The sequence below is a fragment of the Bufo bufo genome, chromosome 2, assembly GCF_905171765.1.
Source record: "Bufo bufo chromosome 2, aBufBuf1.1, whole genome shotgun sequence".
NCBI lineage: Eukaryota > Metazoa > Chordata > Amphibia > Anura > Bufonidae > Bufo > Bufo bufo.
The window spans coordinates 401,270,848-401,294,657 of NC_053390.1; the positions used below are offsets into that span (position 1 = coordinate 401,270,848).

At 44.7% G+C, this 23,810-nt stretch overlaps 1 protein-coding gene across 1 annotated transcript in view; it reads left to right on the forward strand.

The window, feature by feature from the left end:
• Positions 1–23,810, forward strand: part of LOC120989267 (prostaglandin reductase 1-like) — a 77,858-nt gene that overhangs the window by 14,467 nt on the left and 39,581 nt on the right. The window contains exon 3 of the mRNA XM_040417257.1: positions 19,662–19,707. Coding sequence (XP_040273191.1) covers positions 19,662–19,707 — 46 coding nt within the window. The remainder of the gene's footprint in view (positions 1–19,661; positions 19,708–23,810) is intronic.

Consider the following 23,810-nt stretch of genomic DNA (forward strand, 5'->3'; position numbering starts at 1 on the left):
AAATGCAGGAGAAGTACACTGTCTGCTACTCAGGAGACTACCTGTGAGGAACACACTAGCAGTGCATGGGTTCATGAAAGCAGCAGCAGGCAGGCATCACGCAGTGGTGGAGGGAAAATGTCAGAGTGGGAATTTTTCACAAACTCGCTGGGGGACGTTAGCGTGGTGGAATGCAGAAGGAGAGGCGCAGCCAGGGTGCTAATGTTGGCAAGACGGCCAACACATGGAGCGTCAGTGGTATGGGAAAACCGTGCCACTTGTTTAGTGTTACAGCCTGATGCAGCCACCGCTGTATCTCCCACCAGCGTGTACCCCCTCTCCAGCAGTAGAAGGAAGATGACGTTCCTTCTCATCGACTTCAATGTCATCTATTGTCCCATCTGATGCTCCTCCTCATCACTTGTTTCTACAGAAATTGATCATAGAGGCGATTGCAAAAAGACAACAGTATGCATGCACTGATTCAAGTTGTTAGTACTTCAGTCCCTCCTTTTCCATGTAGTCGACTCTGCACATTTCAGAGAACTGATGGCTTGTGCCCACCCAAGGTGGAGAGTCCCAAGCGGACATTACTTTTCCAAAAGAGCTGTACCAACCCTGCACAAGTATGTGTATTTTGAGCAGAAGTTTGGCCAGTCCTTGGGCCTCTCATGTCTGGTGGAGTTCACGCCAGTGCTGACATATGGAGTTGTAACTAAGGTCAAAGACAATATATGTTGTTCATAGCCCATTGGGTAAATGTAGTTCTGGACCAGGCACACCAGCAACTTGGCCAAGTGTAATGACCGACGACACGCACAGGGAGGAAAACAGGGAAAGCCCTGCCCAAGGGAGAGGAAAAGGTGGTGACCCCTAACTCACCTTGCGGCTGGCACCTGACTGCCCTGACGTCCCTAGACGGGTTCCTCACCCGTGCGGCGATCACGTGCCTAAACCCTGGCTTTCCCTAATATGAGCCCTGGATAGTGAACAGGCCGGTGGGATCGCTAGTCCACACCACTATCACTAAGAGGGAAACACCAGGGAGAGGACAGACAAAACATACAAACACATACACCCAGGTGGGCGACCACAATAAACCAAAAAGGTCCAACAGGGATCTGGAGGGTAGCGTACTGGACCAACTACCAGCGAACGCAGCAACACAGCTCCAGAAGGTCAGAATAGATGTCCAGGCAGGAAGCTCTATCTCTGGCAATCAGAGAAGTGTGAGAGAGAAATATAAGGAGGTCTGGGAGTGCTGGACAAGGAACAGCTGAGGAGAAGGAGCTACGGATCCCTGAGTGAGCCAAAAGGGTTTGCTAAGCAAACCCAGAAAGCTACCATAAGGAAAACAGCCCTATCTTAAATAGAGTGTGCAGCCAACCGCTGCGACTTCCTGACCCCGGGTATAACGGAGTCAGGCGTGGTCCTCGACACCCTCGTGACAGTACCCCCCTCTCTACGAGGGGCCTCCGGACACTCAGGACCAGGTCTCTCAGGATGAGAGGCATGAAAAACCCGAACTAACCTGTCGGCGTTTACCTCAGACGCAGGAACCCACATTCTTTCCTCGGGACCGTAACCTCTCCAATGCACCAGATATTGAAGAGAGCGGCGGACCCGACGAGAATTAACAATTTTGGATATCTGAAATTCTAGGTTACCATCCACGACAACAGGAGGGGGTGGCAGCGGTGATGGTTCTAGAGGTGGAACATATTTTTTGAGTAACGACTTATGAAAAACATTATGAATTTTAAAAGTCTGAGGTAACTCCAGGCGAAAAGCCACGGGGTTGATGATGGCTACAATTTTGTAAGGGCCAATAAACCTAGGACCCAGTTTCCAAGAGGGAACCTTCAATTTAATATTCCTAGTAGACAACCACACATAGTCATTCACTCCTAGGTCCGGACCTGGCGACCGTCTCTTATCAGCCATGCATTTGTATTTACCTCCCATATTTTTCAAGTTAGCTTGCACCTTCTGCCATACCGATGAAAGAGATGACGAAAACCGTTCCTCTTCGGGAACCCCAGAAGACCCCCCCTCTTTGAAAGTACAGAATTGGGGATGAAAACCATATGCACCAAGAAATGGTGACTTGCCAGTGGATTCCTGACAACGATTATTTATGGAAGTGAAGTGAAGTGTACCATTTTGCTAAACCTGTCCACTACTACCAAAATAACTGTTTTACCCAGATGTGTCCACGGTCTATTGGGAATGACGAGTGGTAATAGAGACCCTGCAGGACGTGTATGTGAAACTTTTGCACGCGCACAGGTAGAACAAGAAGACACAAAATCCCATACATCCTGACGCAACCTTGGCCACCAAAAACGACGAGACAATAGTTCCAAGGTTGCTTTACTACCCGGGTGCCCAGCAAGTGCCGAATTATGATGTTCCTTTAATAATTCGAAACGTAAGTTCAACGGTACAAACAATTTCTCTGAGGGGCAAGAGACCGGGGCGTCCCCCTGGGCCTCTAACACCTTCCCCTCCAAAACAGAGTGTACCGCAGAAACAACCACTCCTCTTTGAAGAATGGGTACCGGATCACTCACATTACCCCCTCCAGGGAAACAACGAGATAGTGCATCAGCCTTGGTGTTCTTTGCCCCAGGACGATAGGTAATCACAAAGTTAAACCTGGTAAAAAATAGCGACCACCTAGCCTGTCTAGGGGTGAGACGCTTAGCTGATTCGAGGTACAGAAGATTTTTGTGGTCCGTAATCACAGTGACGGGGTGGACTGCCCCCTCTAAGAAATGACGCCACTCCTCAAACGCAAGTTTAATAGCTAATAGTTCCCTATTGCCAATATCATAGTTCTTTTCTGCTGCAGATAGTTTTTTAGAAAAGAAAGCACAAGGACGCCATTTGCCAGGAGACGGACCCTGAGACAGCACCGCCCCCACTCCCACCTCTGACGCATCGATTTCAACAATAAAAGGCTGAGAGACATCAGGTTGGACCGGAACAGGTGCTGAGGTAAACCTCTCTTTTAGAGAGGAAAAAGCAACTTTAGCGGCGTCAGACCATTTAGAAAAATCAGTCCCCTTCCTAGTCATGTCAGTAAGCGGTTTTACAATAAGTGAATAATTTTTAATGAATTTCCTATAGAAATTCGCGAAGCCCAAGAACCGTTGTAGTGCTTTGAGGTTCTCAGGAAGATCCCAATCTAAAATTGCCTGGACCTTCCTAGGATCCATACGGAAACCTGACGCAGATAAAAAATAACCCAGGAATTGTATCTCCTGAACGGCGAAGACACATTCTTCAATTTTAGCATATAATTCATTCGTCCGTAGGACCTGCAGTACTTGTCTGACATGCACCTCATGTGTTTTCAGATCAGACGAATAAATTAAAATATCATCTAGGTATATTACCACAAACCTGCCGATTAGATGACTAAAAATGTCATTAACGAAATGTTGAAAGACGGCAGGAGCATTGGTCAGACCGAAAGGCATAACTAGATTTTCATAATGCCCCTCAGGGGTGTTAAACGCTGTCTTCCACTCATCCCCCTCCTTAATACGAATCAGATTGTAGGCACCCCTAAGATCAAGTTTGGAGAACCACCTAGCACCCGCAATCTGATTAAACAGGTCAGGAATGAGAGGAAGAGGGTATGGGTCTCGGATGGTTATCTGATTTAATTCGCGAAAATCTAAGCAAGGACGCAGGCCCCCATCTTTCTTTTTAACGAAGAAAAACCCTGCAGCCACGGGTGAAGAAGAGGGTCTGATGTGTCCCTTAGCCAAGCTCTCGGAGATATAATCTTTCATGGCTTGTCTCTCTGGACCCGAAAGATTATATAACCTGGTCTTGGGTAATTTTGCGCCGGGAATAAGGTTAACCGGGCAATCATAAGGACGATGAGGTGGTAGCTTCTGACAACCCTTTTCAGAAAAAACCTCCTCAAAGTCCGAAATAAATGTAGGTAGGGTAGTTATGGAGGCGACTAAGCAATTGCTATTTAAGCAATTTTCTCTGCACTGCTCACTCCACTCCAATATCTCCCTGGCCTGCCAATCCACCACTGGATTGTGCGCTACCAACCAGGGAAGACCCAGCACTACCGGAGTGGGAAGCCCCTCCAGAACATAACCTGAAAGCATCTCGTTATGGTGGTCCCCTACCCGAAGGTGTAAATTATGAACAATGTGCGTGAGGTTTCTCTGAGACAGGGGAGCAGAATCAATAGCGAATATGGGAATGGGTCTCTGTAAAGTACAGAGAGACAAACCCAAAGTGCGGGCAAAATGGGCATCTATCAAATTTACCCCTGCTCCACTGTCTAGAAAGAAAGAAATAGTCTCCGTCTTATCACCAAAAATAATAACCGCTGGCAACACAAATTGCGATGTACGTATGGAGGAAACGTATACCCCCCGGCTGACATCCTCCACACAGCCTGGGGTTAGTAGTTTTTCCGACGGTCTTTTGTTTCTGAGGAAAGAATGACAGACATTAATGAAATGACCCCTCTCCCCACAAAAAAAAACAAACCCCACGCCTACGGCGAGCCTCAGGAGGACGGACCTGACGAGTAGTTCCTCCTAGCTGCATAGGCTCGTCTAAGTCCGTACAGACTAACTGCTGCTTGGGAGGGGTTACCAATTGCTCCGGTTTTTTCAACCTGACCCTAAGGCGTCTATCTATTCGGATAGAAAGGGACATAACCGCATCAAGGGAAAAGGGGGTCTCATATAATGCAAGCGCATCCTTAACCCTTTCGGATAACCCAGAGCAGAACTGACTCCTGAGAGCCGGGTCGTTCCATTGGGTATCCGTAGCCCACCTACGGAATTCAGAGCAATACTCCTCTACCGGCCGCTCTCCTTGTAAGAGTCTCCGTAATCTTGATTCAGCCAGGGCGACTCGGTCAGGGTCATCATATATGAGACCCAAGGCCCCGAAAAACTCATCCACTGACCGAAGAGCCTGGGAATCAGTAGGTAAAGAGAAAGCCCAGGACTGCGGATCCCCCTGCAGCAGGGAAATAACAACCCCCACCCGCTGATCTTCATTACCAGAGGAGTAAGGGCGCAGTTTAAAATATAACTTACAGGCCTCACGGAATGTCAAAAACTTGTCCCTTCCCCCAGAAAATCTGTCAGGGAGAGGGACCTTGGGTTCCGCAACAACCTGGTTACCAGTAGCAACCGCTGGGCTTGCAGTCAGTTGTAATTGCTGCTGTTGCTGGAGGACCGACGCCTTCAATCCTACCACCTCCAAAGACAGGCCATGAAATAGTTTGGACAGAGCAGCAATTTGATCCATACTGGATTCTAAGTAGGTAAAATTTTTTTTTTTTTTTACCTACACAAAATAAGGGCCAGAGATAATGTAATGACCGACGACACGCACAGGGAGGAAAACAGGGAAAGCCCTGCCCAAGGGAGAGGGAAAGGTGGTGACCCCTAACTCACCTTGCGGCTGGCACCTGACTGCCCTGACGTCCCTAGACGGGTTCCTCACCCGTGCGGCGATCACGTGCCTAAACCCTGGCTTTCCCTAATATGAGCCCTGGATAGTGAACAGGCCGGTGGGATCGCTAGTCCACACCACTATCACTAAGAGGGAAACACCAGGGAGAGGACAGACAAAACATACAAACACATACACCCAGGTGGGCGACCACAATAAACCAAAAAGGTCCAACAGGGATCTGGAGGGTAGTGTACTGGACCAACTACCAGCGAACGCAGCAACACAGCTCCAGAAGGTCAGAATAGATGTCCAGGCAGGAAGCTCTATCTCTGGCAATCAGAGAAGTGTGAGAGAGAAATATAAGGAGGTCTGGGAGTGCTGGACAAGGAACAGCTGAGGAGAAGGAGCTACGGATCCCTGAGTGAGCCAAAAGGGTTTGCTAAGCAAACCCAGAAAGCTACCATAAGGAAAACAGCCCTATCTTAAATAGAGCGTGCAGCCAACCGCTGCGACTTCCTGACCCCGGGTATAACGGAGTCAGGCGTGGTCCTCGACACCCTCGTGACACCAAGTGATGGCAATGCTGCCTCTGTGTTGTAATGATGGGATTTCTGTGCCAATGTCATCCTCTGCCTCCTCATCCTCCACCTTGTCTTTACAATCCCCTCTAAGCACAGTTCACATTGGTCCTCCAAAATGTGCACAATTACACAATAAAAGCACACAGAGCTATGGGGACTGGGTATAGAGGATGTGCTAGCAGCCATCTAGCAACCCATGTCCTCAGCTCTATACCCAAAATCCAGGTGACAGGTTCCCTTTAAGCAAAATGTCTTTATTAACGACGCATCATGGTACATTTTTCAATAACTCATTAGGGTAGACACTAATGTTGGGCAAGCATACTCTGCCGAACACTAATTTTACTCGAGCATCGCGATGCTCGGCACATTGTGGAGTTCGGCCGAACACCGCGTGTGCTCGAGCGTGATGCTCAAGTCTCCTCCCCGCACGATTGTTGGCTGCTATGCAGCCAATAAACGTGCGCAGAGGTACTGGCAGTCACTGTAATGCCGTAGTCATGTTGGCTACTGGCATTACAGTGATTGCCTGTCCGGAACGCGTTATCGGGTGCTATATAGCAGTGACATTAATTCAGTGTAATTTTTTATTAGCTGCTGGTGACAGCGACATTACTTGTGCTATACCTCCTGTATAACGTTTGCACATCCTAAATATCAGTGACATTCATTCAGTGTAATTTTGTATTAGCCGCTGGTGACAGCGACATTACTTACGCTATACCTCCTGTATAACGGTTGTGCATCCTAAATATCAGTGACATTCATTCAGTGTAATCTTTTATTATTCGCTGGTGACAGCAACATTATCTGTGCTACATCTCCTGTTTAAGGTGTGCGCATCCTAAAAATATCTGTGACATTCTGTGTACTTTATTTGCGCATACACTTACAAAACCTGCGCTACTGTACGTGTGACATACTTGCAAGCATATATACCATTTAATATGCGCAAGGCGAGCAGTAAGGGACGGGGAAGTGGCTGTGCTGCTGATTGTGCACACAGAGGTTGTGGCCCTGGGCGTGTTGAAACCGTGCCTGCTGCCAGAGCACAAGAAACACACTCATCAACGATACCTACTGTAGCTTCATGTCCCAGTTTGCAGGGCGGCGCAGGACACCACTCTTGAAGTCAGATCAGTGTGACCAGGTGGTCGGTTGGATTGCAGCAGATAATGCTTCCAGTCGGTTAAGCACCACCCTGTCTTCCACAAAGTCCAGTCTCAGTAGCCAAGAGTGTGGTCAACAGAATCCTCACCCTGATACTCCTTCCTCCCACCATGGAGAGTCTTGGCAAACAAGTGATCCAACACTCGGATATTCAGAGGAGCTCTTTTCATTGAATTCCTTGATTTGGGCCTCTCGACAAGCCCACTTGAAGAAGGAGATGAGGAGATATTGTGGCCTGATTCCCAAACTCTTGAGCATCCACAGTCACAAGAAGATGACGGTGGGGAACGGCAATTAGTATTTCAAGAGTTAGATGATGATGATGAGACACAGTTGCCAATAAGTCAACGGCAATTAGTGTCTCAAGTGGTTGATGATGAGGATGAGACACAGTTGTCAATAACTGAGGTTGTTAGGTCAACAAGTCAGGAGGATAACCAGAGTGAGGAAGTGGAAGAGGAGATGTGGACGATGAAGTCAATGAGCCAACCTGGGAAGGTGGCAAGCCGAGCAATGACAGCAGTACATAGGGGGAGGTATCCGCAGCACCGCAACAGGCTGGAAGAGGCAGTGGGGTGGCAAAAGGGAGAAGGAGGGCTATAACAAACAGGCCCGCAACTGTTTCTCAAAGCACCCCCTTGCGGCAATCTCCCTTGCCAAGGAGTAGGTGTAGTCTGGAGCTTTTTTGAGTAAAGTGCGGACATAAAAGATCTGTCATTTGCAACCTGTGCCGTACAAAAATGAGCATGGGCGTGAACAATAGCAACCTCACCACCACTAGCATGATCCGCCACATGGCATCAAAGCACTCTAATAGGTGGGCCGAAAGCCTGGGTCCACAATCAGTGTCTGCGGGTCACACCACTACCTCCTCTTCCCCTGTGTTACCTGCTGGCCAATCCCCTGTCCAAGACGCAGGCCCGGATGCTTTCCGTAATGCACCTGGACCTTCGCAAGTACCATCAGCTAGCACATCCACTTCTGTGTCCCAGCGCAGCATACAGATATCTATACCCTAGGTCTTTGATCGAAAGCGCAAATACCCAGCCACCCACCCACAGGCCATAGCACTAAATGCACACCTTTCCAAATTTCTGGCCCTGGAAATGTTACCATTTAGGCTTATGGACACTGAGGCTTTCCGCAGCCTGATGGCGGTGGCCGTCATGCATTACTCTGTCCCCAGCCGCCAATATTTTTCACAGTGTGCAGTCCCAGCCTTACACCAGCATGTGTCCCGTAACATCACCCGTGCCCTGACCAACGCAGTTATTGGGAAGGTCCACTTAACGACTGACACATGGACAAGTGCTTTTGGCCAGGGACGCTACATTTCCCTGACGGCACACTGGGTGAACCTTGTGGAGGCCGGGAGCGAGTCGTACCCAGGCATCATACAGGTGCTACCGACGCCAAAGATTGCGGGCCCTACTTCTATCAGGGTTTCCTCCACCACCTAGGTTAATGGCTGCAACCCCCCCTTCTTCTCCTCCACTTCCATCTCTGAATTAACATCTTGAAGCACCAGTCAGACATCAGTCAGTAGCTGGAAGCAGTGTAGCACTGCAGTGGGGAAGCGGCAACAGGCCATGCTTAAACTGATCTGCTTAGGTGACAAACAGCACACCGCCGCAGAACTGTGGCAGGGGATAAGGGACCAGACTGAACTGTGGCTCTCGCCACTCAACCTACGACCAGGCATGGTTGTGTCTGATAATGGCCGTAACTTGGTGGCGACTTTGGAGCTTGGCAAGCTCACACACATACCATGCCTAGCCCACGTGTTCAACCTAGTGGTTCAGCGATTTCTCAAAACCTACTCCAATTTGCCTGAGCTACTAGTGAAGGTGCGCCGTGTGTGTGCCCATTTCCGCAAGTCATCGACAGCTTCCGGCGCTCTGGCAACGCTGCAGCAGAGCTTGAAATTGCCAGCTCACCGACTGTTGTGCGACGTGAGCACTCCACGTTCCACATGTTGGCCAGGCTTTGTGAACAGCAGAGGGCAGTAGTGGAATACCAGCTGCTACATGGTCCTCGCCTTTCCAGTCAGCCTCCGCTCTTCACAAGCGACGAGTGGGCATTGATGTCTGACCTCTGTGAGGTTTTACGCAACTTTGAGTAATCAACACAGATGGTGAGCGGCGATAACACTATAATCAGCATAACCATCCCACTTCTGTGTCTACTCAAACGCTCACTGCTCACAATTAAGGCGGACGCTTTGTATGTGGAAGAGGTGGAAATGGGGGAAGACAGTACACAGGGTGATGGCCAGACCACCCTCAGTTTGTCTTCTCAGCGCAAATTGGATGAGGAAGAGGAGGAGCAGGATACGGTTGCCTCCGCTACAGAGGGTAGTACCCATGGAAGTTTCATTCCATCTGTTCAGCGTGGATGGGTAGAAGAGCAGGAAGAGGATAAAGAGATTGAGAGTCATCCTCCTGATGAGGGACTGTGGCACACATGGCTGACTTTATGTTAGGCTGCCTTTCCTGTGACCCTCGCGTTGTACGCATTTTGGCCAATACCGATTACTGGTTGTTCACCCTTCTCGACCCCCGCTACAAAGAGAACTTCTCATCTCTCATTCCTGTGGTGGAGAGGAGCAAAATGGTGCAATACCAGAAGGTCCTTGTGGAAAAATTGCTCCAAAAATTTCCGGCTGACAACGCTGGCTGCAGAGTACATAGTTCCTTGGCCAACCGAGGAGGGGATACGAGGGGAACACACAGTAGTTCCAACAGAGGCAGGACAACACTCTCCAAGGCCTGGGACAGTTTTATGACACCCCGCCAGCACCCTCAACCTGACGCGCGGCCTAGTGTCACAAAGAGGGAAAATTTTTAGAAGATGGTGGTGAAGGAGTACATAGCAGACCGTGTCAGCGTCCTCAGTGATCCCTCTGTGCCTTACAACTATTGGGTGTCCAGGCTGGACACGTGGCATGAATTTGCGCTCTATTCCTGGGAGGTGCTGGCCTGCCCTGGCGCCATCTTTTTGTCAGAGCATGTATTGAGTGCTGCTGGGGGCATAATAACTGATAAGCGCATCCGCCTGTCAACTGAAAATGCTGACTTGTTGACTCTTATAAAAATTAACAAGGCCTGGATTGCCCCTGACTTCTCTACTCCACCAGAGGAAAGCGGCTGAACATAAAGGCACTCTAAATGTGGATTTTATGGTGTATTGAATACACTGTATTCCCATGCACTCCTTCCACCACTAAAAGGGTATATGATTCAATCTCCCTTTTCTCATCCTTCTCCTCCTCCTCCATCATATCAACATGCTTATTAGGCTGCCCTCGCTCCTAATGTTTTAGAGGGTCAGCTCAGCAGCAGGCCCTCACCCATAATGTTTTAGAGGGTCACTAGCAGACCCTCGCCCATAATGTTTTTGAGGGTCACCAGCACATCCTCGCCCATAATGTTTTACAGGGTCATCATCAGGCCCTTTTTCATAATGTTTTTGAGGGTCACGAGCAGGCTCTTGCCCCTAATGTTTTATATGGTCAGATCAGCAGCAGGCACTCACCCCTAATGTTTTAGATGGTCAGATCAACAGCAGGCACTCGCCCCTAATGTTTTAGAGGGTCAGCTCAGCAGCAGGCCCTCGTCCCTAATGTTTTAAAAGGTCAGATCAGCAGCAGGCACTCGCCCCTAATGTTTTAGAGGGTCAGCTCAGCAGCAGACCCTCACCCCTAATGTTTTAGATGGTCACATCAGCAGCAGGCCCTCACTCCTAATATTTAGATGGTCAGATCTGCAGCAGGAACTCGCCCCTAATGTTTTACAGGGTCAGCTCAACAGCAGGCCCTCGCCCCTAATGTTTTAGATGGTCAGATCAGCAGGCCCTTGCTCCAATAGTTTTTGAGGGTCACCAGCAGGCCATCAATCATAATTTTTCAAGGCTCTGTATGATGCCCTCCTTTATGTGTAATAAAGGGTGTACTACTTTTTAGTAGCGGCGTAATCGCCGTAGATATTTTTCCAAATGGTTAATGAGTTCTCTTTTGTTACATCAACAGGACGACACCTTATGGTTCTGTGTTACGTGCGATTATAACTATACACCAGGTCTTGTAACTTGTCAATGCATCTGTATGTGTTTTGTTCTCTAAGATAACGCCACATTCTTGTTTTCAGCGTTCTATTAAAACGCTCCACCAATGACGCTTTGACCGTATTCAAAGTAAAAAAATTATGTATTTTAAAGGTTTCACAAAGTTTTCTCATAGGCTTGTTTATAAACTCTCGACCCCGATCTGTCTAAAGTTTCCTGGGGGACCATCCGCTTAAAGTAAATATCTGTTAAAAAGCGGCTGCCATTGTCGCCCCGCATTTATTGGAAAGTCTAGACACTTAAGCATATTTCGAAAGAATATCAACGACCATTAGCAAGTATTTTACACCATTATTTTCTTTAGAAAAATCTATCATCGACACAAGATCGGCTTGCCATTGGTCGTCTATATCAGACACCACGACTTTGTTTCTTTCAAATGGTTTTTTAACCGGTTTGTGCAATGTGTACAACGTCTTTTATTATTCCAAATTTTCGTGTAGTACGGTTTTCTCAATATTTCGGCATTTGCGATAATTTTAGCAATGTTTCAAAGTACCTGCTATCACCGGTGCGCCCTCGCGGTTTATGCAATTTTAACTAATCAAGATGGTGTATTCATTCTAAAAAGAAAAACAGACTACATTTTTATTTAAAAAGTCATTTTATATAAAACATTGAGATATTACATACAAATACATTTTTATGTACAGTCAAAGTAAAATTTACAACGTTAACAAACCGTCTGTAACAAAGTTATATATAAAAAGAGATAAAAACATTATCAAGCACTACATAGAAATACATTGAAAGTAAAAGTTACAAGGCTAACCAAGATGTCTGTAACAAAAGCGGCGTTCTCTTTTTAGGTAATAAAGAGCCTTGCGTAAACACCGGTGTTGTTGTTACGAACGGATGCTGACTAAAAGGGGTACGAACCGCTTCAAAAGGTTCACCAGGCGACCCGCTTTTTAAATTATCGTAAAGTTCTCTTGTTCTTATATTACCGATCACAGTTGATGGTATGTTCAGTTCGGCGATAGTTTCCATGAAGAAGTCCCACCCGCGAGGCGTTTTAGCCTTAAGCAAACCATAACTCTGTGTCGCGGTGCGAATCAGGTCGATGATGTTGGATCCTGGTATAACTTGATCTTTGTAAATGAATTCACCCCTAGCGTTCCAGTACGGCTTGTTACCCTATTATCGCAGTTTTTTCAACAAAAGTTCTGCATTTTTCCTATACCTTATATTAACATTGTCTCCGCTAAAAGCGTCATTTGTCAATCGTTGTTGATCAAGTTGCGGTTGTGTAATCAAAGTTAGAGTTGACATTTCTTTATCTGACTGTTTGTTGAGCGTCAAGTATCTCTGTAACACATTTGTGTATCTATTAATTTTTTCATCATCTGAAAGGTCATTTCTGTGTAGTATTTCGCTAATTTTGTCGTCTAAACGCTGCGTAGTGGTTTGGCGTATGTCTGGTGTTTCTACAGATGTTTTTTTTAGGCAGTCCAGCTCGTGTTTGGAAACCAGGAGCATTTTCTCTGCATACTCCATTATGAGCCGCCAACTCTATTATCTATCAAGCTAGTGAGTAAAGGTATTGCAAAGCCGAGCAGCGAACCTATAAAACCGCCGCTGTGGTTCACAATGCGCTTCTTGTCTTTAATAGGCTGGCTTTTATCTCTTAATTTCTTTATAGCCTTGCGCAATCTTTTCAGTATATTTTTTTTGTCGCTCTCTAAAAGGTATCTTTCCTTTAAGGATGTTGAGAGTGATCTCGCCAATAGCAGATATCAAATCTTTACTGGCGCTGCGTAATATTGATATTCGGACCGTCGGTTTTGTTTTAACCAACACTTTTAAAAGATCCCAATTACATTGAATCCTGTTCGACATCTTTACAGGAGCGGCGGCGCTAACAAGAATGACCATTAAGATGCGAAATATCACATTTTAGAGCTTCTTTTTGCCCACAAAAAGAAGCTCTAAAATCAGATATCCAACTCTGATTTTGCGTACTCAGTGGATGCATCATGTACAAAAGCCATAGCTGTTAATTAGAAGATGTTGCTCGGTGAACGGCTTCTTGTTTTCTGGTGGCGATTTCTCTTAGTCGGCTCTACTTTATTCATAAAAGGTGGTAGGATGACGGTGTCGCGACTGTACCATGATGCGTCGTTAATAAAGACATTTTGCTTAAATCACGTACACATTAGATTTTTATTAAACAAAATTTTGTAACGTAGCAAATTTCTGTTTTTTTGTTGAGCCTGTAGCGCTCTTATACATACCGCCAATTGACTACGTCTGAAAGATAGATAGTTAGGATAGAATCTTAATATCATTTTATTAGGACGTGATATTAGATAGATAGATAGATAGATAGGCACTAGCTAGATAGATTAGGTTTTTATAAGATTCGTAGAAGAGATTAATAGTCTTTTAATATTCTGATGAAGAGTTTGATAGAGCCTTAATATCATTTAATTTTTAAAGATATTAGAACGTGTCTGGACATGTTTTGACAACTGTTTGCTATTGTCGCAGCTGTTCGTACATTAGGCGGACTATGTCTCGTAACTCGGGTGCCGCAATTAGCTAATGTTAATATTTATAGATGATACATATCTGTGTTAGATAGCTATGTTGAATATCTGTGATAGATGTGCCTATGAAATAGGACAAAATGGGAAGACAGAATCGGAACCCTGGAAAGTTACTGTAGGTGCCGCGGCTGATGCAGCTTCTGTAGTTTCTGCCGCAGCTGCTGCGTTTGTGATAGGACAAAAGACAAATCTGTATGAAGATGCTAAGGGCGTTGTGTTCTACGTGTTATCGGCATCCAGGAAAGTTGGGTGCCGCAATTAGCTATTGTTAATATTTATAAATCCTACATATCTGCGTTAGATGCGGTGATCAAATATTTTGCTTACATCACGTACGCCTTCTATTTTTATTAAACACAATCGTATATAATTAAAGCAAGTTTACATCGCAGGTCCTGCAGGATCTAACAAAGGGACAGCATCAGTTCCACTTCGAGGACCTGCGTTGACATCATCAAAGCTACTTTATCAGATCTATTAGAATATATAGGTTACAACATTGCTGTGAAAATTCTCAAACTAAGTGCAAAGCAACCAATAATAACCCCTCAAAAAATGCAGACTCACTGGAAACAGGCGAACCTATAGCGAAATAAAAGAGTTCTTAAACGGCAGTATATATGAAAATAAAAATAAATTTTTATTAAGTACATAAATATAAAAACATAGAGATAACAAAACACACACAAAATGTGTGGTGCCTCCTAGCGGACAGGGTGTACATAAGAAAATGAGTGAGGGGTGAGCACATATAGAAAAAGCCTGCAAATGTCTATATGATAAACAATTATAAAGTGCCAAGTGCAGCAAGTATACAACCTACAAAAGCAGGAATCAGTCAAAGACTTATAATAGCGCCCACATAAAACAGAGTGTATTCACATAGTACAAATCAAGCTTACCCATAATGTTGCTGTCACCACAAGGAGGATCACACTCCCCGACGCGCGTTTTGGCGGAAACACCTTCTTCTGGGGGGCATCAAAGGTCCTTTAGCTTATTGAAGATTCTAAGAGTTTGATAAGCTTTTAATACAGTTTCTAATAAATTTATAGAGCTTTTAATAGATTCATACAGCTTTTAATAGCATTTTATTTTTAAAGATATTAAAACTTAATTGAATTACTAACACGATATCAGATCTAACAGAATAAGGGCGTCGTCGAATGGTGCAGTATTTAGGCGTGGTTTGGGGCGGTATTTAGGCATGGTTTGTGAAGGACTGGGAGGGGTTGTGGCTGGAGTGGGCGGGTTTATAGGCAGGGAAAGAGGCGTGTCGACCTGCCACTTTTGATTTGACAAGCTGTGTCGCCCTTTACTACTAGCAATTTCAGTCTGGAGTCTCTTATGAGCACTTTTCTTTAGCCGCATACTGAAGAAACCATCCACCAGCAACAGAACCTCAACTAGAACATAGTGGCATACTTGGACTGCACCCTGTCATCCATGATCCAAGATTCCCTGGACTACTGTGTAGTGTTGAGCAAATCGAGCGACGGATCCTAGATCTGAAGTCGATTTGCTCCAAAATTAGTTTAAACGCTGTACAGAGACGGTTTAATGCTGTTAAAATGTATGGGCTCCGGTGAGACGAAGTGAGTCATCACCGAAGTCTCGTGAGACTTCGGTGAATAGTTTCAGCCAACTTTTTTTTAACTTTTAAAATCATTTTAAAACATGGATCCGAAGTCAGCTTTGGTAAAGACTAGTACCTTTGGATCCATGTTTCAAAATGATTATAAAGTTAAAAAATCTAATCTCGAAGTTATTCACTAAAGTCCCATGGGACTTCGGTGATAACTCACTTTGGCTCGCCAGAGCACATACATATGAATTCTGTACGGAGACAAATTTCCATACAGCTTTCAAATGAAGTTATGACCAAAGCGACTTTGGATCTAAGATCTGAAGCTCGCATCGCTCAACACTACTACTGGAAATGCCAACTTGAATTGTAGCTATAACTGGCTGAGTTGGCCATGGCCATGCTTTCCTGCCTGGCTAGCAGTGTGGCATCAGAGCGGGTGTTCATTGCGGCGGGGGGGCATAGTTACCTCCAAAATGTTGAGAGACTAACCTTTATAAAGATGAATTGGGCGTGGATCAACCCAGACTTCCAGATACTGATGCCTGATGTTCTGTGTTGACATCACTGTTTATTTTTCCGTTCTTCTTATCCGCCAGAAGAACAGGAAAAAAGGATCTTTTATTTTATGCATCTGTTAGGCTGCTTTCACACTAGCATTTTTGCTGGATTCGGCAGGGTTCAGCAAAAACGCTTCCGTTACTGATAATACAACTATCTGCATCCGTTATGAACGGATCCGGTTGTATTATTTGTAACATAGCCAAGACGGATCCGTCATGAACTCTGTGGAAAGTCAATGGAGGACGGATCAGTTTTCTACTGTGTCAGAGAAAACAGATCCGTCCGCATTGACTTGCATTGTGGGTCATGACGGATCCGTTTTGGTCCGCATCCCAGGAACGAAAGCTGCGGTTTGCTCTCCGGTATGAGAACGGAACGAAATGCATTTTGGAGCATTCCATTCTGTTCAGTTACGTTTTGTCCCCATCTACAATGAATTGGGACAAAACTAAAGCATTTTTTTCCGGTATTGAGACCCTATGACGGATCTCAATACCGAAAAATGCTAACGCTAGTTTGAAACACAGATGAGAAGCAAATATTTCCATTACTTTTTATCTCCTGTTTTGAACCCACTCCTATTTTTGGCCTACACATACTGATCAAATACTGATGCAAAATACTGACCGTGTGAAAAAGGCCATTAAAGTCCTGCATCATGGCTTTTTTTCTTTGTTAAAAGAAAACTGATTTCAGACATAAATGGCCAAAATGGATGTAAATTGAGCATGAGGTCTCTCACATGATCAGTATTTTGCATCAGTATTTGATCAGTATTTGTAAACTAAAAGCTTACAATGACTGATCAAATACTGACCATCTGAAAGAGGCTTTATAGATGCTCAAAATGCAGTATTCTTTTTCTTTTTTTAGTTTTCTGTTCTTCTAACGCATCAGAAAAACTGAAAAATAAACCGTGATTTGAAAACTGCCTTACTCCCACTTTCTGCCCCCACTATGTTATAGGGCCAATATTGTCACTGTTACTGCCACTACTGCCACTCTCCACACTCTGTTCTTGCATTTCAGCAATTCTTTTGGGGAAAGGAATCCCCTCCCAATAGAACGGTCTGCCATTGCACCACTTGATTTACGACATTCCAACTCGCTGGAAATTCCAACTCGCTGGAAATCCACCTTGCATATGCTAGAGCTTCTGCACGACCAGCGTAGACTAGTGAATGTTTCCGTTATGCACCATACCACCTTAGCTGGGAGCATGTGTTGGTCCCTTCGAAGAGGCCACCAGATTTGTCACTAGGTTCAACTGCGGCATCAATGATGTCATCCCCCTGATATTTATCTTGGAGCAGACGCTCATGCACCAAGGGAGGGCAGAAAAAGAAAAGCTTACACATTTTGCTGGCTGTCTTGTAGCTGTTGGGGACCCACACAGAGAGAGTCCCATGAAGGATGAGTAGCTACCACTGGAGGAGGAGGAGTGGTGCCATGGTAGAGGTAGAGCCAGAGGCTGTAGATGATGACACTGGCCATGATCAATTATCTCAGTGGAAGCCAGAATGGCAAGCTGTATGCTTGTTTGCTTAAGTAAAGACAGCTGCATACTTACCATCAAGCAATTTGATGATCACTGGATAGCCATGCTTTTAGACCCTCGCTATGAAAGCAAAATGGGGGAATATTTTCCTCATGTTGAAAGAGAGGTCAAATTACTTTTTACAAGGAAACACGGTATATGCAGCTTTTGGCTGAGGCCCATCTCTGTCTCCTGATGAACCACCCACCTTCTCCCATCTTTGCTACCACAAGCAGCAGAAGTTGCAGTAGCTAGTACAATGGAGCAATTTTTTCAAGTACCATGCCAGGCTGACTCAAATCAGCAAATGAAGATGTACTGCCTCAACACCCAGGTTCATCCTTACCTGGACTCTGGTCTTTCTGGGCATCCATGTACAATGTTCACTGACCCCATGGACTTCTGGGCAGGAAGATTGAAGCAGTGGCCTGAACTGGCCCAGTATGCTCTCTCTATGTCATCTCAGAGAGTTTTCATCGCGGCATTTGGTGCTGTCATACCTAAACAGACAAAATTGTCCTCCGCCAGGGTACAAAACATCACTTTTGTCAAAATGAACAGGGAGTGGATCCATAAAGATTTTCACATTCCTCTGGCTGAGGCCAATGAATAGATCTGAAGATGCCCCATCAAGCCCCTGCTGCTATCTGCTGTCTATCATCATGTTCTGTACTACATGGTTGCTGCCGCTATATTTCCACTGCCGTGGTCTGCCTGCCTACCATCATGTTCCATACTGTATGACGGCTGCCACCATCATGTCACTGCTGCTGTCTGCCTGCCTACTATCATGTTATGTATGGTATGGCTGCTGCTACTGCCACAGCTACTACTCCCTGCTGCTAATCCCCATACTGCCCCTTCCATTGCCCATACTGCCACACCAGAATTGATTTGGGTCCGAATCTAATTTCAAGACATTCAAATTTCAAGACATTCGCTCATCTTTCATGGGTGGGTTCACATCATGTTTTTGCAGTCTGTTTAACTTATACTTTGGGGGGGATAAAAAGATACAAAAGTATAGCACACCATGCTTTTCTATTCTGCAGAGTCCAGTAAAACTGTATATGGTAATGTATACTTTCTGTATGCCATCTGTTAACATACAGTCAGGTCGATAAATATTGGGACATTGACACAATTGTAACATTTTTGGCTCTATACACCACCACAATGGATTTGAAATGAAATTAACAAGACGTGCTTTAACTGCAGACCGTGAGCTTTACTTTGAGGGTATTTACATCCAAATCAGGTGAACGCTGTAGGAATTACAACAGTTTGCATATGTGCCTCCCACTTGTTAAGGGACCAATATTTATGGACCTGACTGTATATGTTTTTTGTGAACCCAGTCTAAACTAAAGTATATAGTGTTTTATTATTGAAGTCAATGCCTAAATTTACTAATCCTGTAAATGGTGTAATCTTAGAGAGCCTGTCTAGACCTGCACCAGACGTACCGCAGAGGCTCAGGCTGGATGATAAATCTGGTGCAGGGATAGACCATTTTCACTGACTCTATAATTACTATTGGTTGGCTTACATTAATACAGGACTTCTTTGTACTAAGCCCTACCCCCTTGTCGAGTAAGTCAAAAAAAGTGTAAAAACCCTAGTTGCACCAACTTGCACCACATTTTAGACAGGTTTTAGGTGTATACACCTTAGTAAAGCTGGGCCAATATATACACAGTGTACAGTCAGCTCCAAAGCTTCTGGTGGCTGTATGTGGTCAGAATTTTACCTTTTTAAAAGGTTTTTGCAGCCATAGAAAAAGAAAATTTCAGTAGGATGCTAATGGTTTAAAAAAAAAAGATTCATACCCCACTGATGCCATTCAGATGGTGCCCGGGTCCACAATGTGTGCAGCTTTTTGCTGACATAGCGGGAATGTTGCTCACTCAATCACTGGGATTGGCTGAGCGACATTCCCAGCCATTTCCTGCTGTGTGAGGATCTCCGCAGGGAATAGATGACAGTGGAGACTTAGGCACCATCAGAATGGCCACGATGGGGTTGGAGAGGTGAGGTACCTATTTTATTTGTTATTTTTTTTACTGGATATATTTTCCACCTGAATTCATAATAACATATTTTTTACATGTATATATTTTCAGAAATTTTGCTGGAATCAGTCTTTTTAAGTGTGGACCCATATATGAGGTAAATAAGTTTAATAATAATTATAGTAAGGCCTCATGCACACGACCGTATGTATTTTGCGGTCCGCAAAAAATAGATCCTTAAAAAATACAGATGACGTCCGTGTGTATTCCGTATTTTGCGGAACGGAACAGCTGGCCCCTAAAAGAACAGTACCATACTTGTCCGTAATGCGGACAATAATAGAACATGTTCTATTTTTTTTGCAGAACGGAAATACGGACATACAGAAACGCAATGCACACGGAGTAACTTCTGTTTTTTTGCAGACCAATTGAAATGAATGGTTCCGTATACAGTCCACAAAAAAAACGGAATGGACACGGAAAGAAAATACATTTGTGTGCATGAGCCCTAAGTTATACTTTGTTGGTCAATTTGATTCCAATTTTGTCATTTGTGGGTTGTTGGTGTACAACTAAATGCTGAGTAGAGAACTAGGTGAGAAGCCGCTAAAATGGCACAACGGCCCAGAACAAATATTATGAATGTGAATATATATATATATATATATATATTAGATTCTCTACATACATGAATATGTCAGCAATGATCATTTTCCCCCCTCTTTTTTTTTTTGTGGTGGTTTCTCTGGTGTTTTTTAGGCACACAATTGGGGGTCATTTATCAATCTGAAATATGCCTAAATTAGGTGTATTTCAGGTGCAGATTGCAGCGCAACGGTTAGTGGCGCTGCAATCTGCGACTTCTCCCTGCTCAGGCCAGGTCTAAAATTATGGATTGGGAAGGGGATGGGCCGTTAGGCTTATCTCATTTACCATTTTCTACACCTGTTTTAGGGGTAGAAAAAGGTCTAAATGTAAGACAGTTCGAAAGCGGTCTTACATTTAGAACTGTCTGAGGATCTGCCGACGCTATGGAGAGGCCGGCGCCTCTTCTTAACTTCGCCGGATCCACAGCCAGCTTAGGGCTTTATTAAGACTGGCGTCTAAAATGTTGGTCGTAATAAATGTCTCCCCAATGTGTCTTACCACTAGCATTTTTCCCCTATAGAGAATGGGATGAAAACACCAGAGCTTAAGCATTTTTGAAAAGAAAGAAGCCAGAACAACAACAAAAAAAACTGTTGTGAAAAAATCACAAAAATGCAGAAAAACAGCACTAACTATGGCAGAAATCATTAAAGGAACAATGGCCAGTACCACATGTTAATATATCTTATTCTTTACAGTTTTGCTACTGCGTTTTTTTAACGTGGGCAGTCCAAGGAAAATATTCCTAGTACTGCTTTTATGGAAAACCATGTTGCAGTACCTCATGTAAAACCATGATCATGTGGTTGTTAAATAATGTTTTTCCCATCAAAGTCAAAAGGGGAAGAGGCAGACCCATGATTAATATGCTAAGCTACATTTTAAAGGGGTTAGCTCAATAATTTTATGTTTAGCAAAAAAAACTCAATGTGGGAGATTTAAAAAAAAAATGGTGTAAAGTAGAACTGGCTTAGTTGCCCATAGCAACCAATCAGATTCCACCTTTCATTTTTCAGAGCTACTTTGGAAACTGAAAGGTGGAATCTGATTGGTTAATATGGGCAACTAAGCCAGATTTCCTTTACAACACTTTTGATAAATATCCTCCGTAATTCTGAGCATCTTTTGTAGTGATGTATATTTAGAGATTACATTTAAGACATATAATAGCGTCACCTAGCAGTTCAGCCCCATAGTACACCCTCTTTTCTACATGGTCAGAGATGGACATACATGAGCTGTTTCTGTGCTCTATTTCTCCATCTTTGGTGTGGAAGGATCCCTGAGATTAAGGCCTCTTTCACACTACAGTATGTCTTTTCCAGTGTTTTGCGGTCCGTTTTAAACGGATCCGTTGTTCCGTTTTTTGGTTCCGTTGTGGTTCCGTTTCCGTTCCGTTTGTCCGTTTCCGTTTTTCCGTATGGCAAATACAGTATACAGTAATTTCATAGAAAAAATTGGGCTGGGCATAACATTTTCAATAGATGGATCCGCAAAAAACGGAACGGATACGGAAGACATACGGATGCACTTCCGTATGTGTTCCGTTTTTTTTGCGGACCCATAGACTTTAATGGAGCCACGGACCGTGATTTGCGGACAAACATAGGACATGTTCTATCTTTCCACGGCACGGAAAAACGGAAATACGGAAACGGAATGCATACGGAACACATTCCGTTTTTTTGCGGACCCATTGAAATGAATGGTTCCGTATACGGACCGTATACGGACCGCAAAAAACGGACCGCAAAACGGAAGAAAAAAACGGTAGTGTGAAAGAGGCCTAAAGGGGTTGTCCATGATTAGAAAAACATAGCTGCTGTCTTCGAAAAACAGCACCACCGCTGTCCACAGGTTGTGTGCAGTATTGCAGCTCTGCCCCATTTACTCCTACGGAGGTATGCTGCAATACCCGACACAACCTATGGACAGGGGTGGTGCTGTTTTTGGAAGAAAGCAGCCATGTTTATCTAATGCTGGACAACCCCTTTAAGCCTTCCCTGCTTGTCAGAAGAGGAGAATGTCATTGTGCATGTTCAGCATCTATACTCACAAGCAGAGAAAAAGAAAATGACGTTCTTTTCCTCTGACAAGCAGAGAAGACAATGCAGATTATGGGACAGCCTTCCCCGCAGCAGGCATCACCCCACTTCTAAAGATTACAAATTGCATATACTTATCCACATCTGAACTCATAGGTTTATTCAGTACGGGGAAGGGAGGGGGGGCATACACTCACCTAAAGAATTATTAGGAACACCTGTTCTATTTCTCATTAATGCAATTATCTAGACAACCAATCACATGGCAGTTGCTTCAATGCATTTAGGGGGTGGTCCTGGTCAAGACAATCTCCTGAACTCCAAACTGAATGTCAGAATGGGAAAGAAAGGTGATTTAAGCAATTTTGAGCGTGGCATGGTTGTTGGTGCCAGACGGGCCGGTCTGAGTATTTCACAATCTGCTCAGTTACTGGGATTTTCACGCACAACCATTTCTAGGGTTTACAAAGAATGGCGTGAAAAGGGAAAAACATCCAGTATGCGGCAGTCCTGTGGGCAAAAATGCCTTGTGGATGCTAGAGGTCAGAGGAGAATGGGCCGACTGATTCAAGCTGACTGAAATAACCACTCGTTACAACCGAGGTATGCAGCAAAGCATTTGTGAAGCCACAACACGCACAACCTTGAGGCGGATGGGCTACAACAGCAGAAGACCCCACCGGGTACCACTCATCTCCACTACAAATAGGAAAAAGAGGCTACAATTTGCAAGAGCTCACCAAAATTGGTCTGTTGAAGACTGGAAAAATGTTGCCTGGTCTGATGAGTCTCAATTTCTGTTGAGACATTCAAATGGTAGAGTCCGAATTTGGCGTAAACAGAATGAGAACATGTATCCATCCTCTGATGGCTACTTCCAACAGGATAATGCACCATGTCACAAAGCTCAAATCATTTCAAATTGGTTTCTTGAACATGACAATGAGTTCACTGTACTAAAATGGCCCCCACAGTCAACAGATCTCAACCCAATAGAGCATCTTTGGGATGTGGTGGAATGGGAGCTTCGTGCCCTGGATGTGAATCCCTCAAATCTCCATCAACTGCAAGATGCTATCCTATCAATATGGGCCAATATTTCTAAAGAATGCTATTAGCACCTTGTTGAATCAATGCCACGTAGAATTAAGGCAGTTCTGAAGGCAAAAGGGGGTCCAACACCGTATTAGTATGGTGTTCCTAATAATTCTTTAGGTGAGTGTATTTAAAGGGATTCTGTCACCAAGTTTTGGGCTATAGAGATGCGGACATGCACGGCTAGATCGCCGCTAGCATGTCCGCAATATACCGGTCCTATAGGGCTGTGTGCTTTTATTTTCTTTAACCGCTTGCCGCACACGTAACGCCGAGATTTCCTGTGAACACACGCTCACAGGAGCGCACGTTCACAGGATCGCAAAGTTAATAAGTTGATCTACAGCCTGCCAGCAGCGATCATTCGCTGGCAGGCTGTAGATGCGATTTTTTTAACCCCAGAAAGGTATATTAGACGCTGTTTTGTTAACAGCGTCTAATATACCTGCTACCTGGTCCTCTGGTGGTC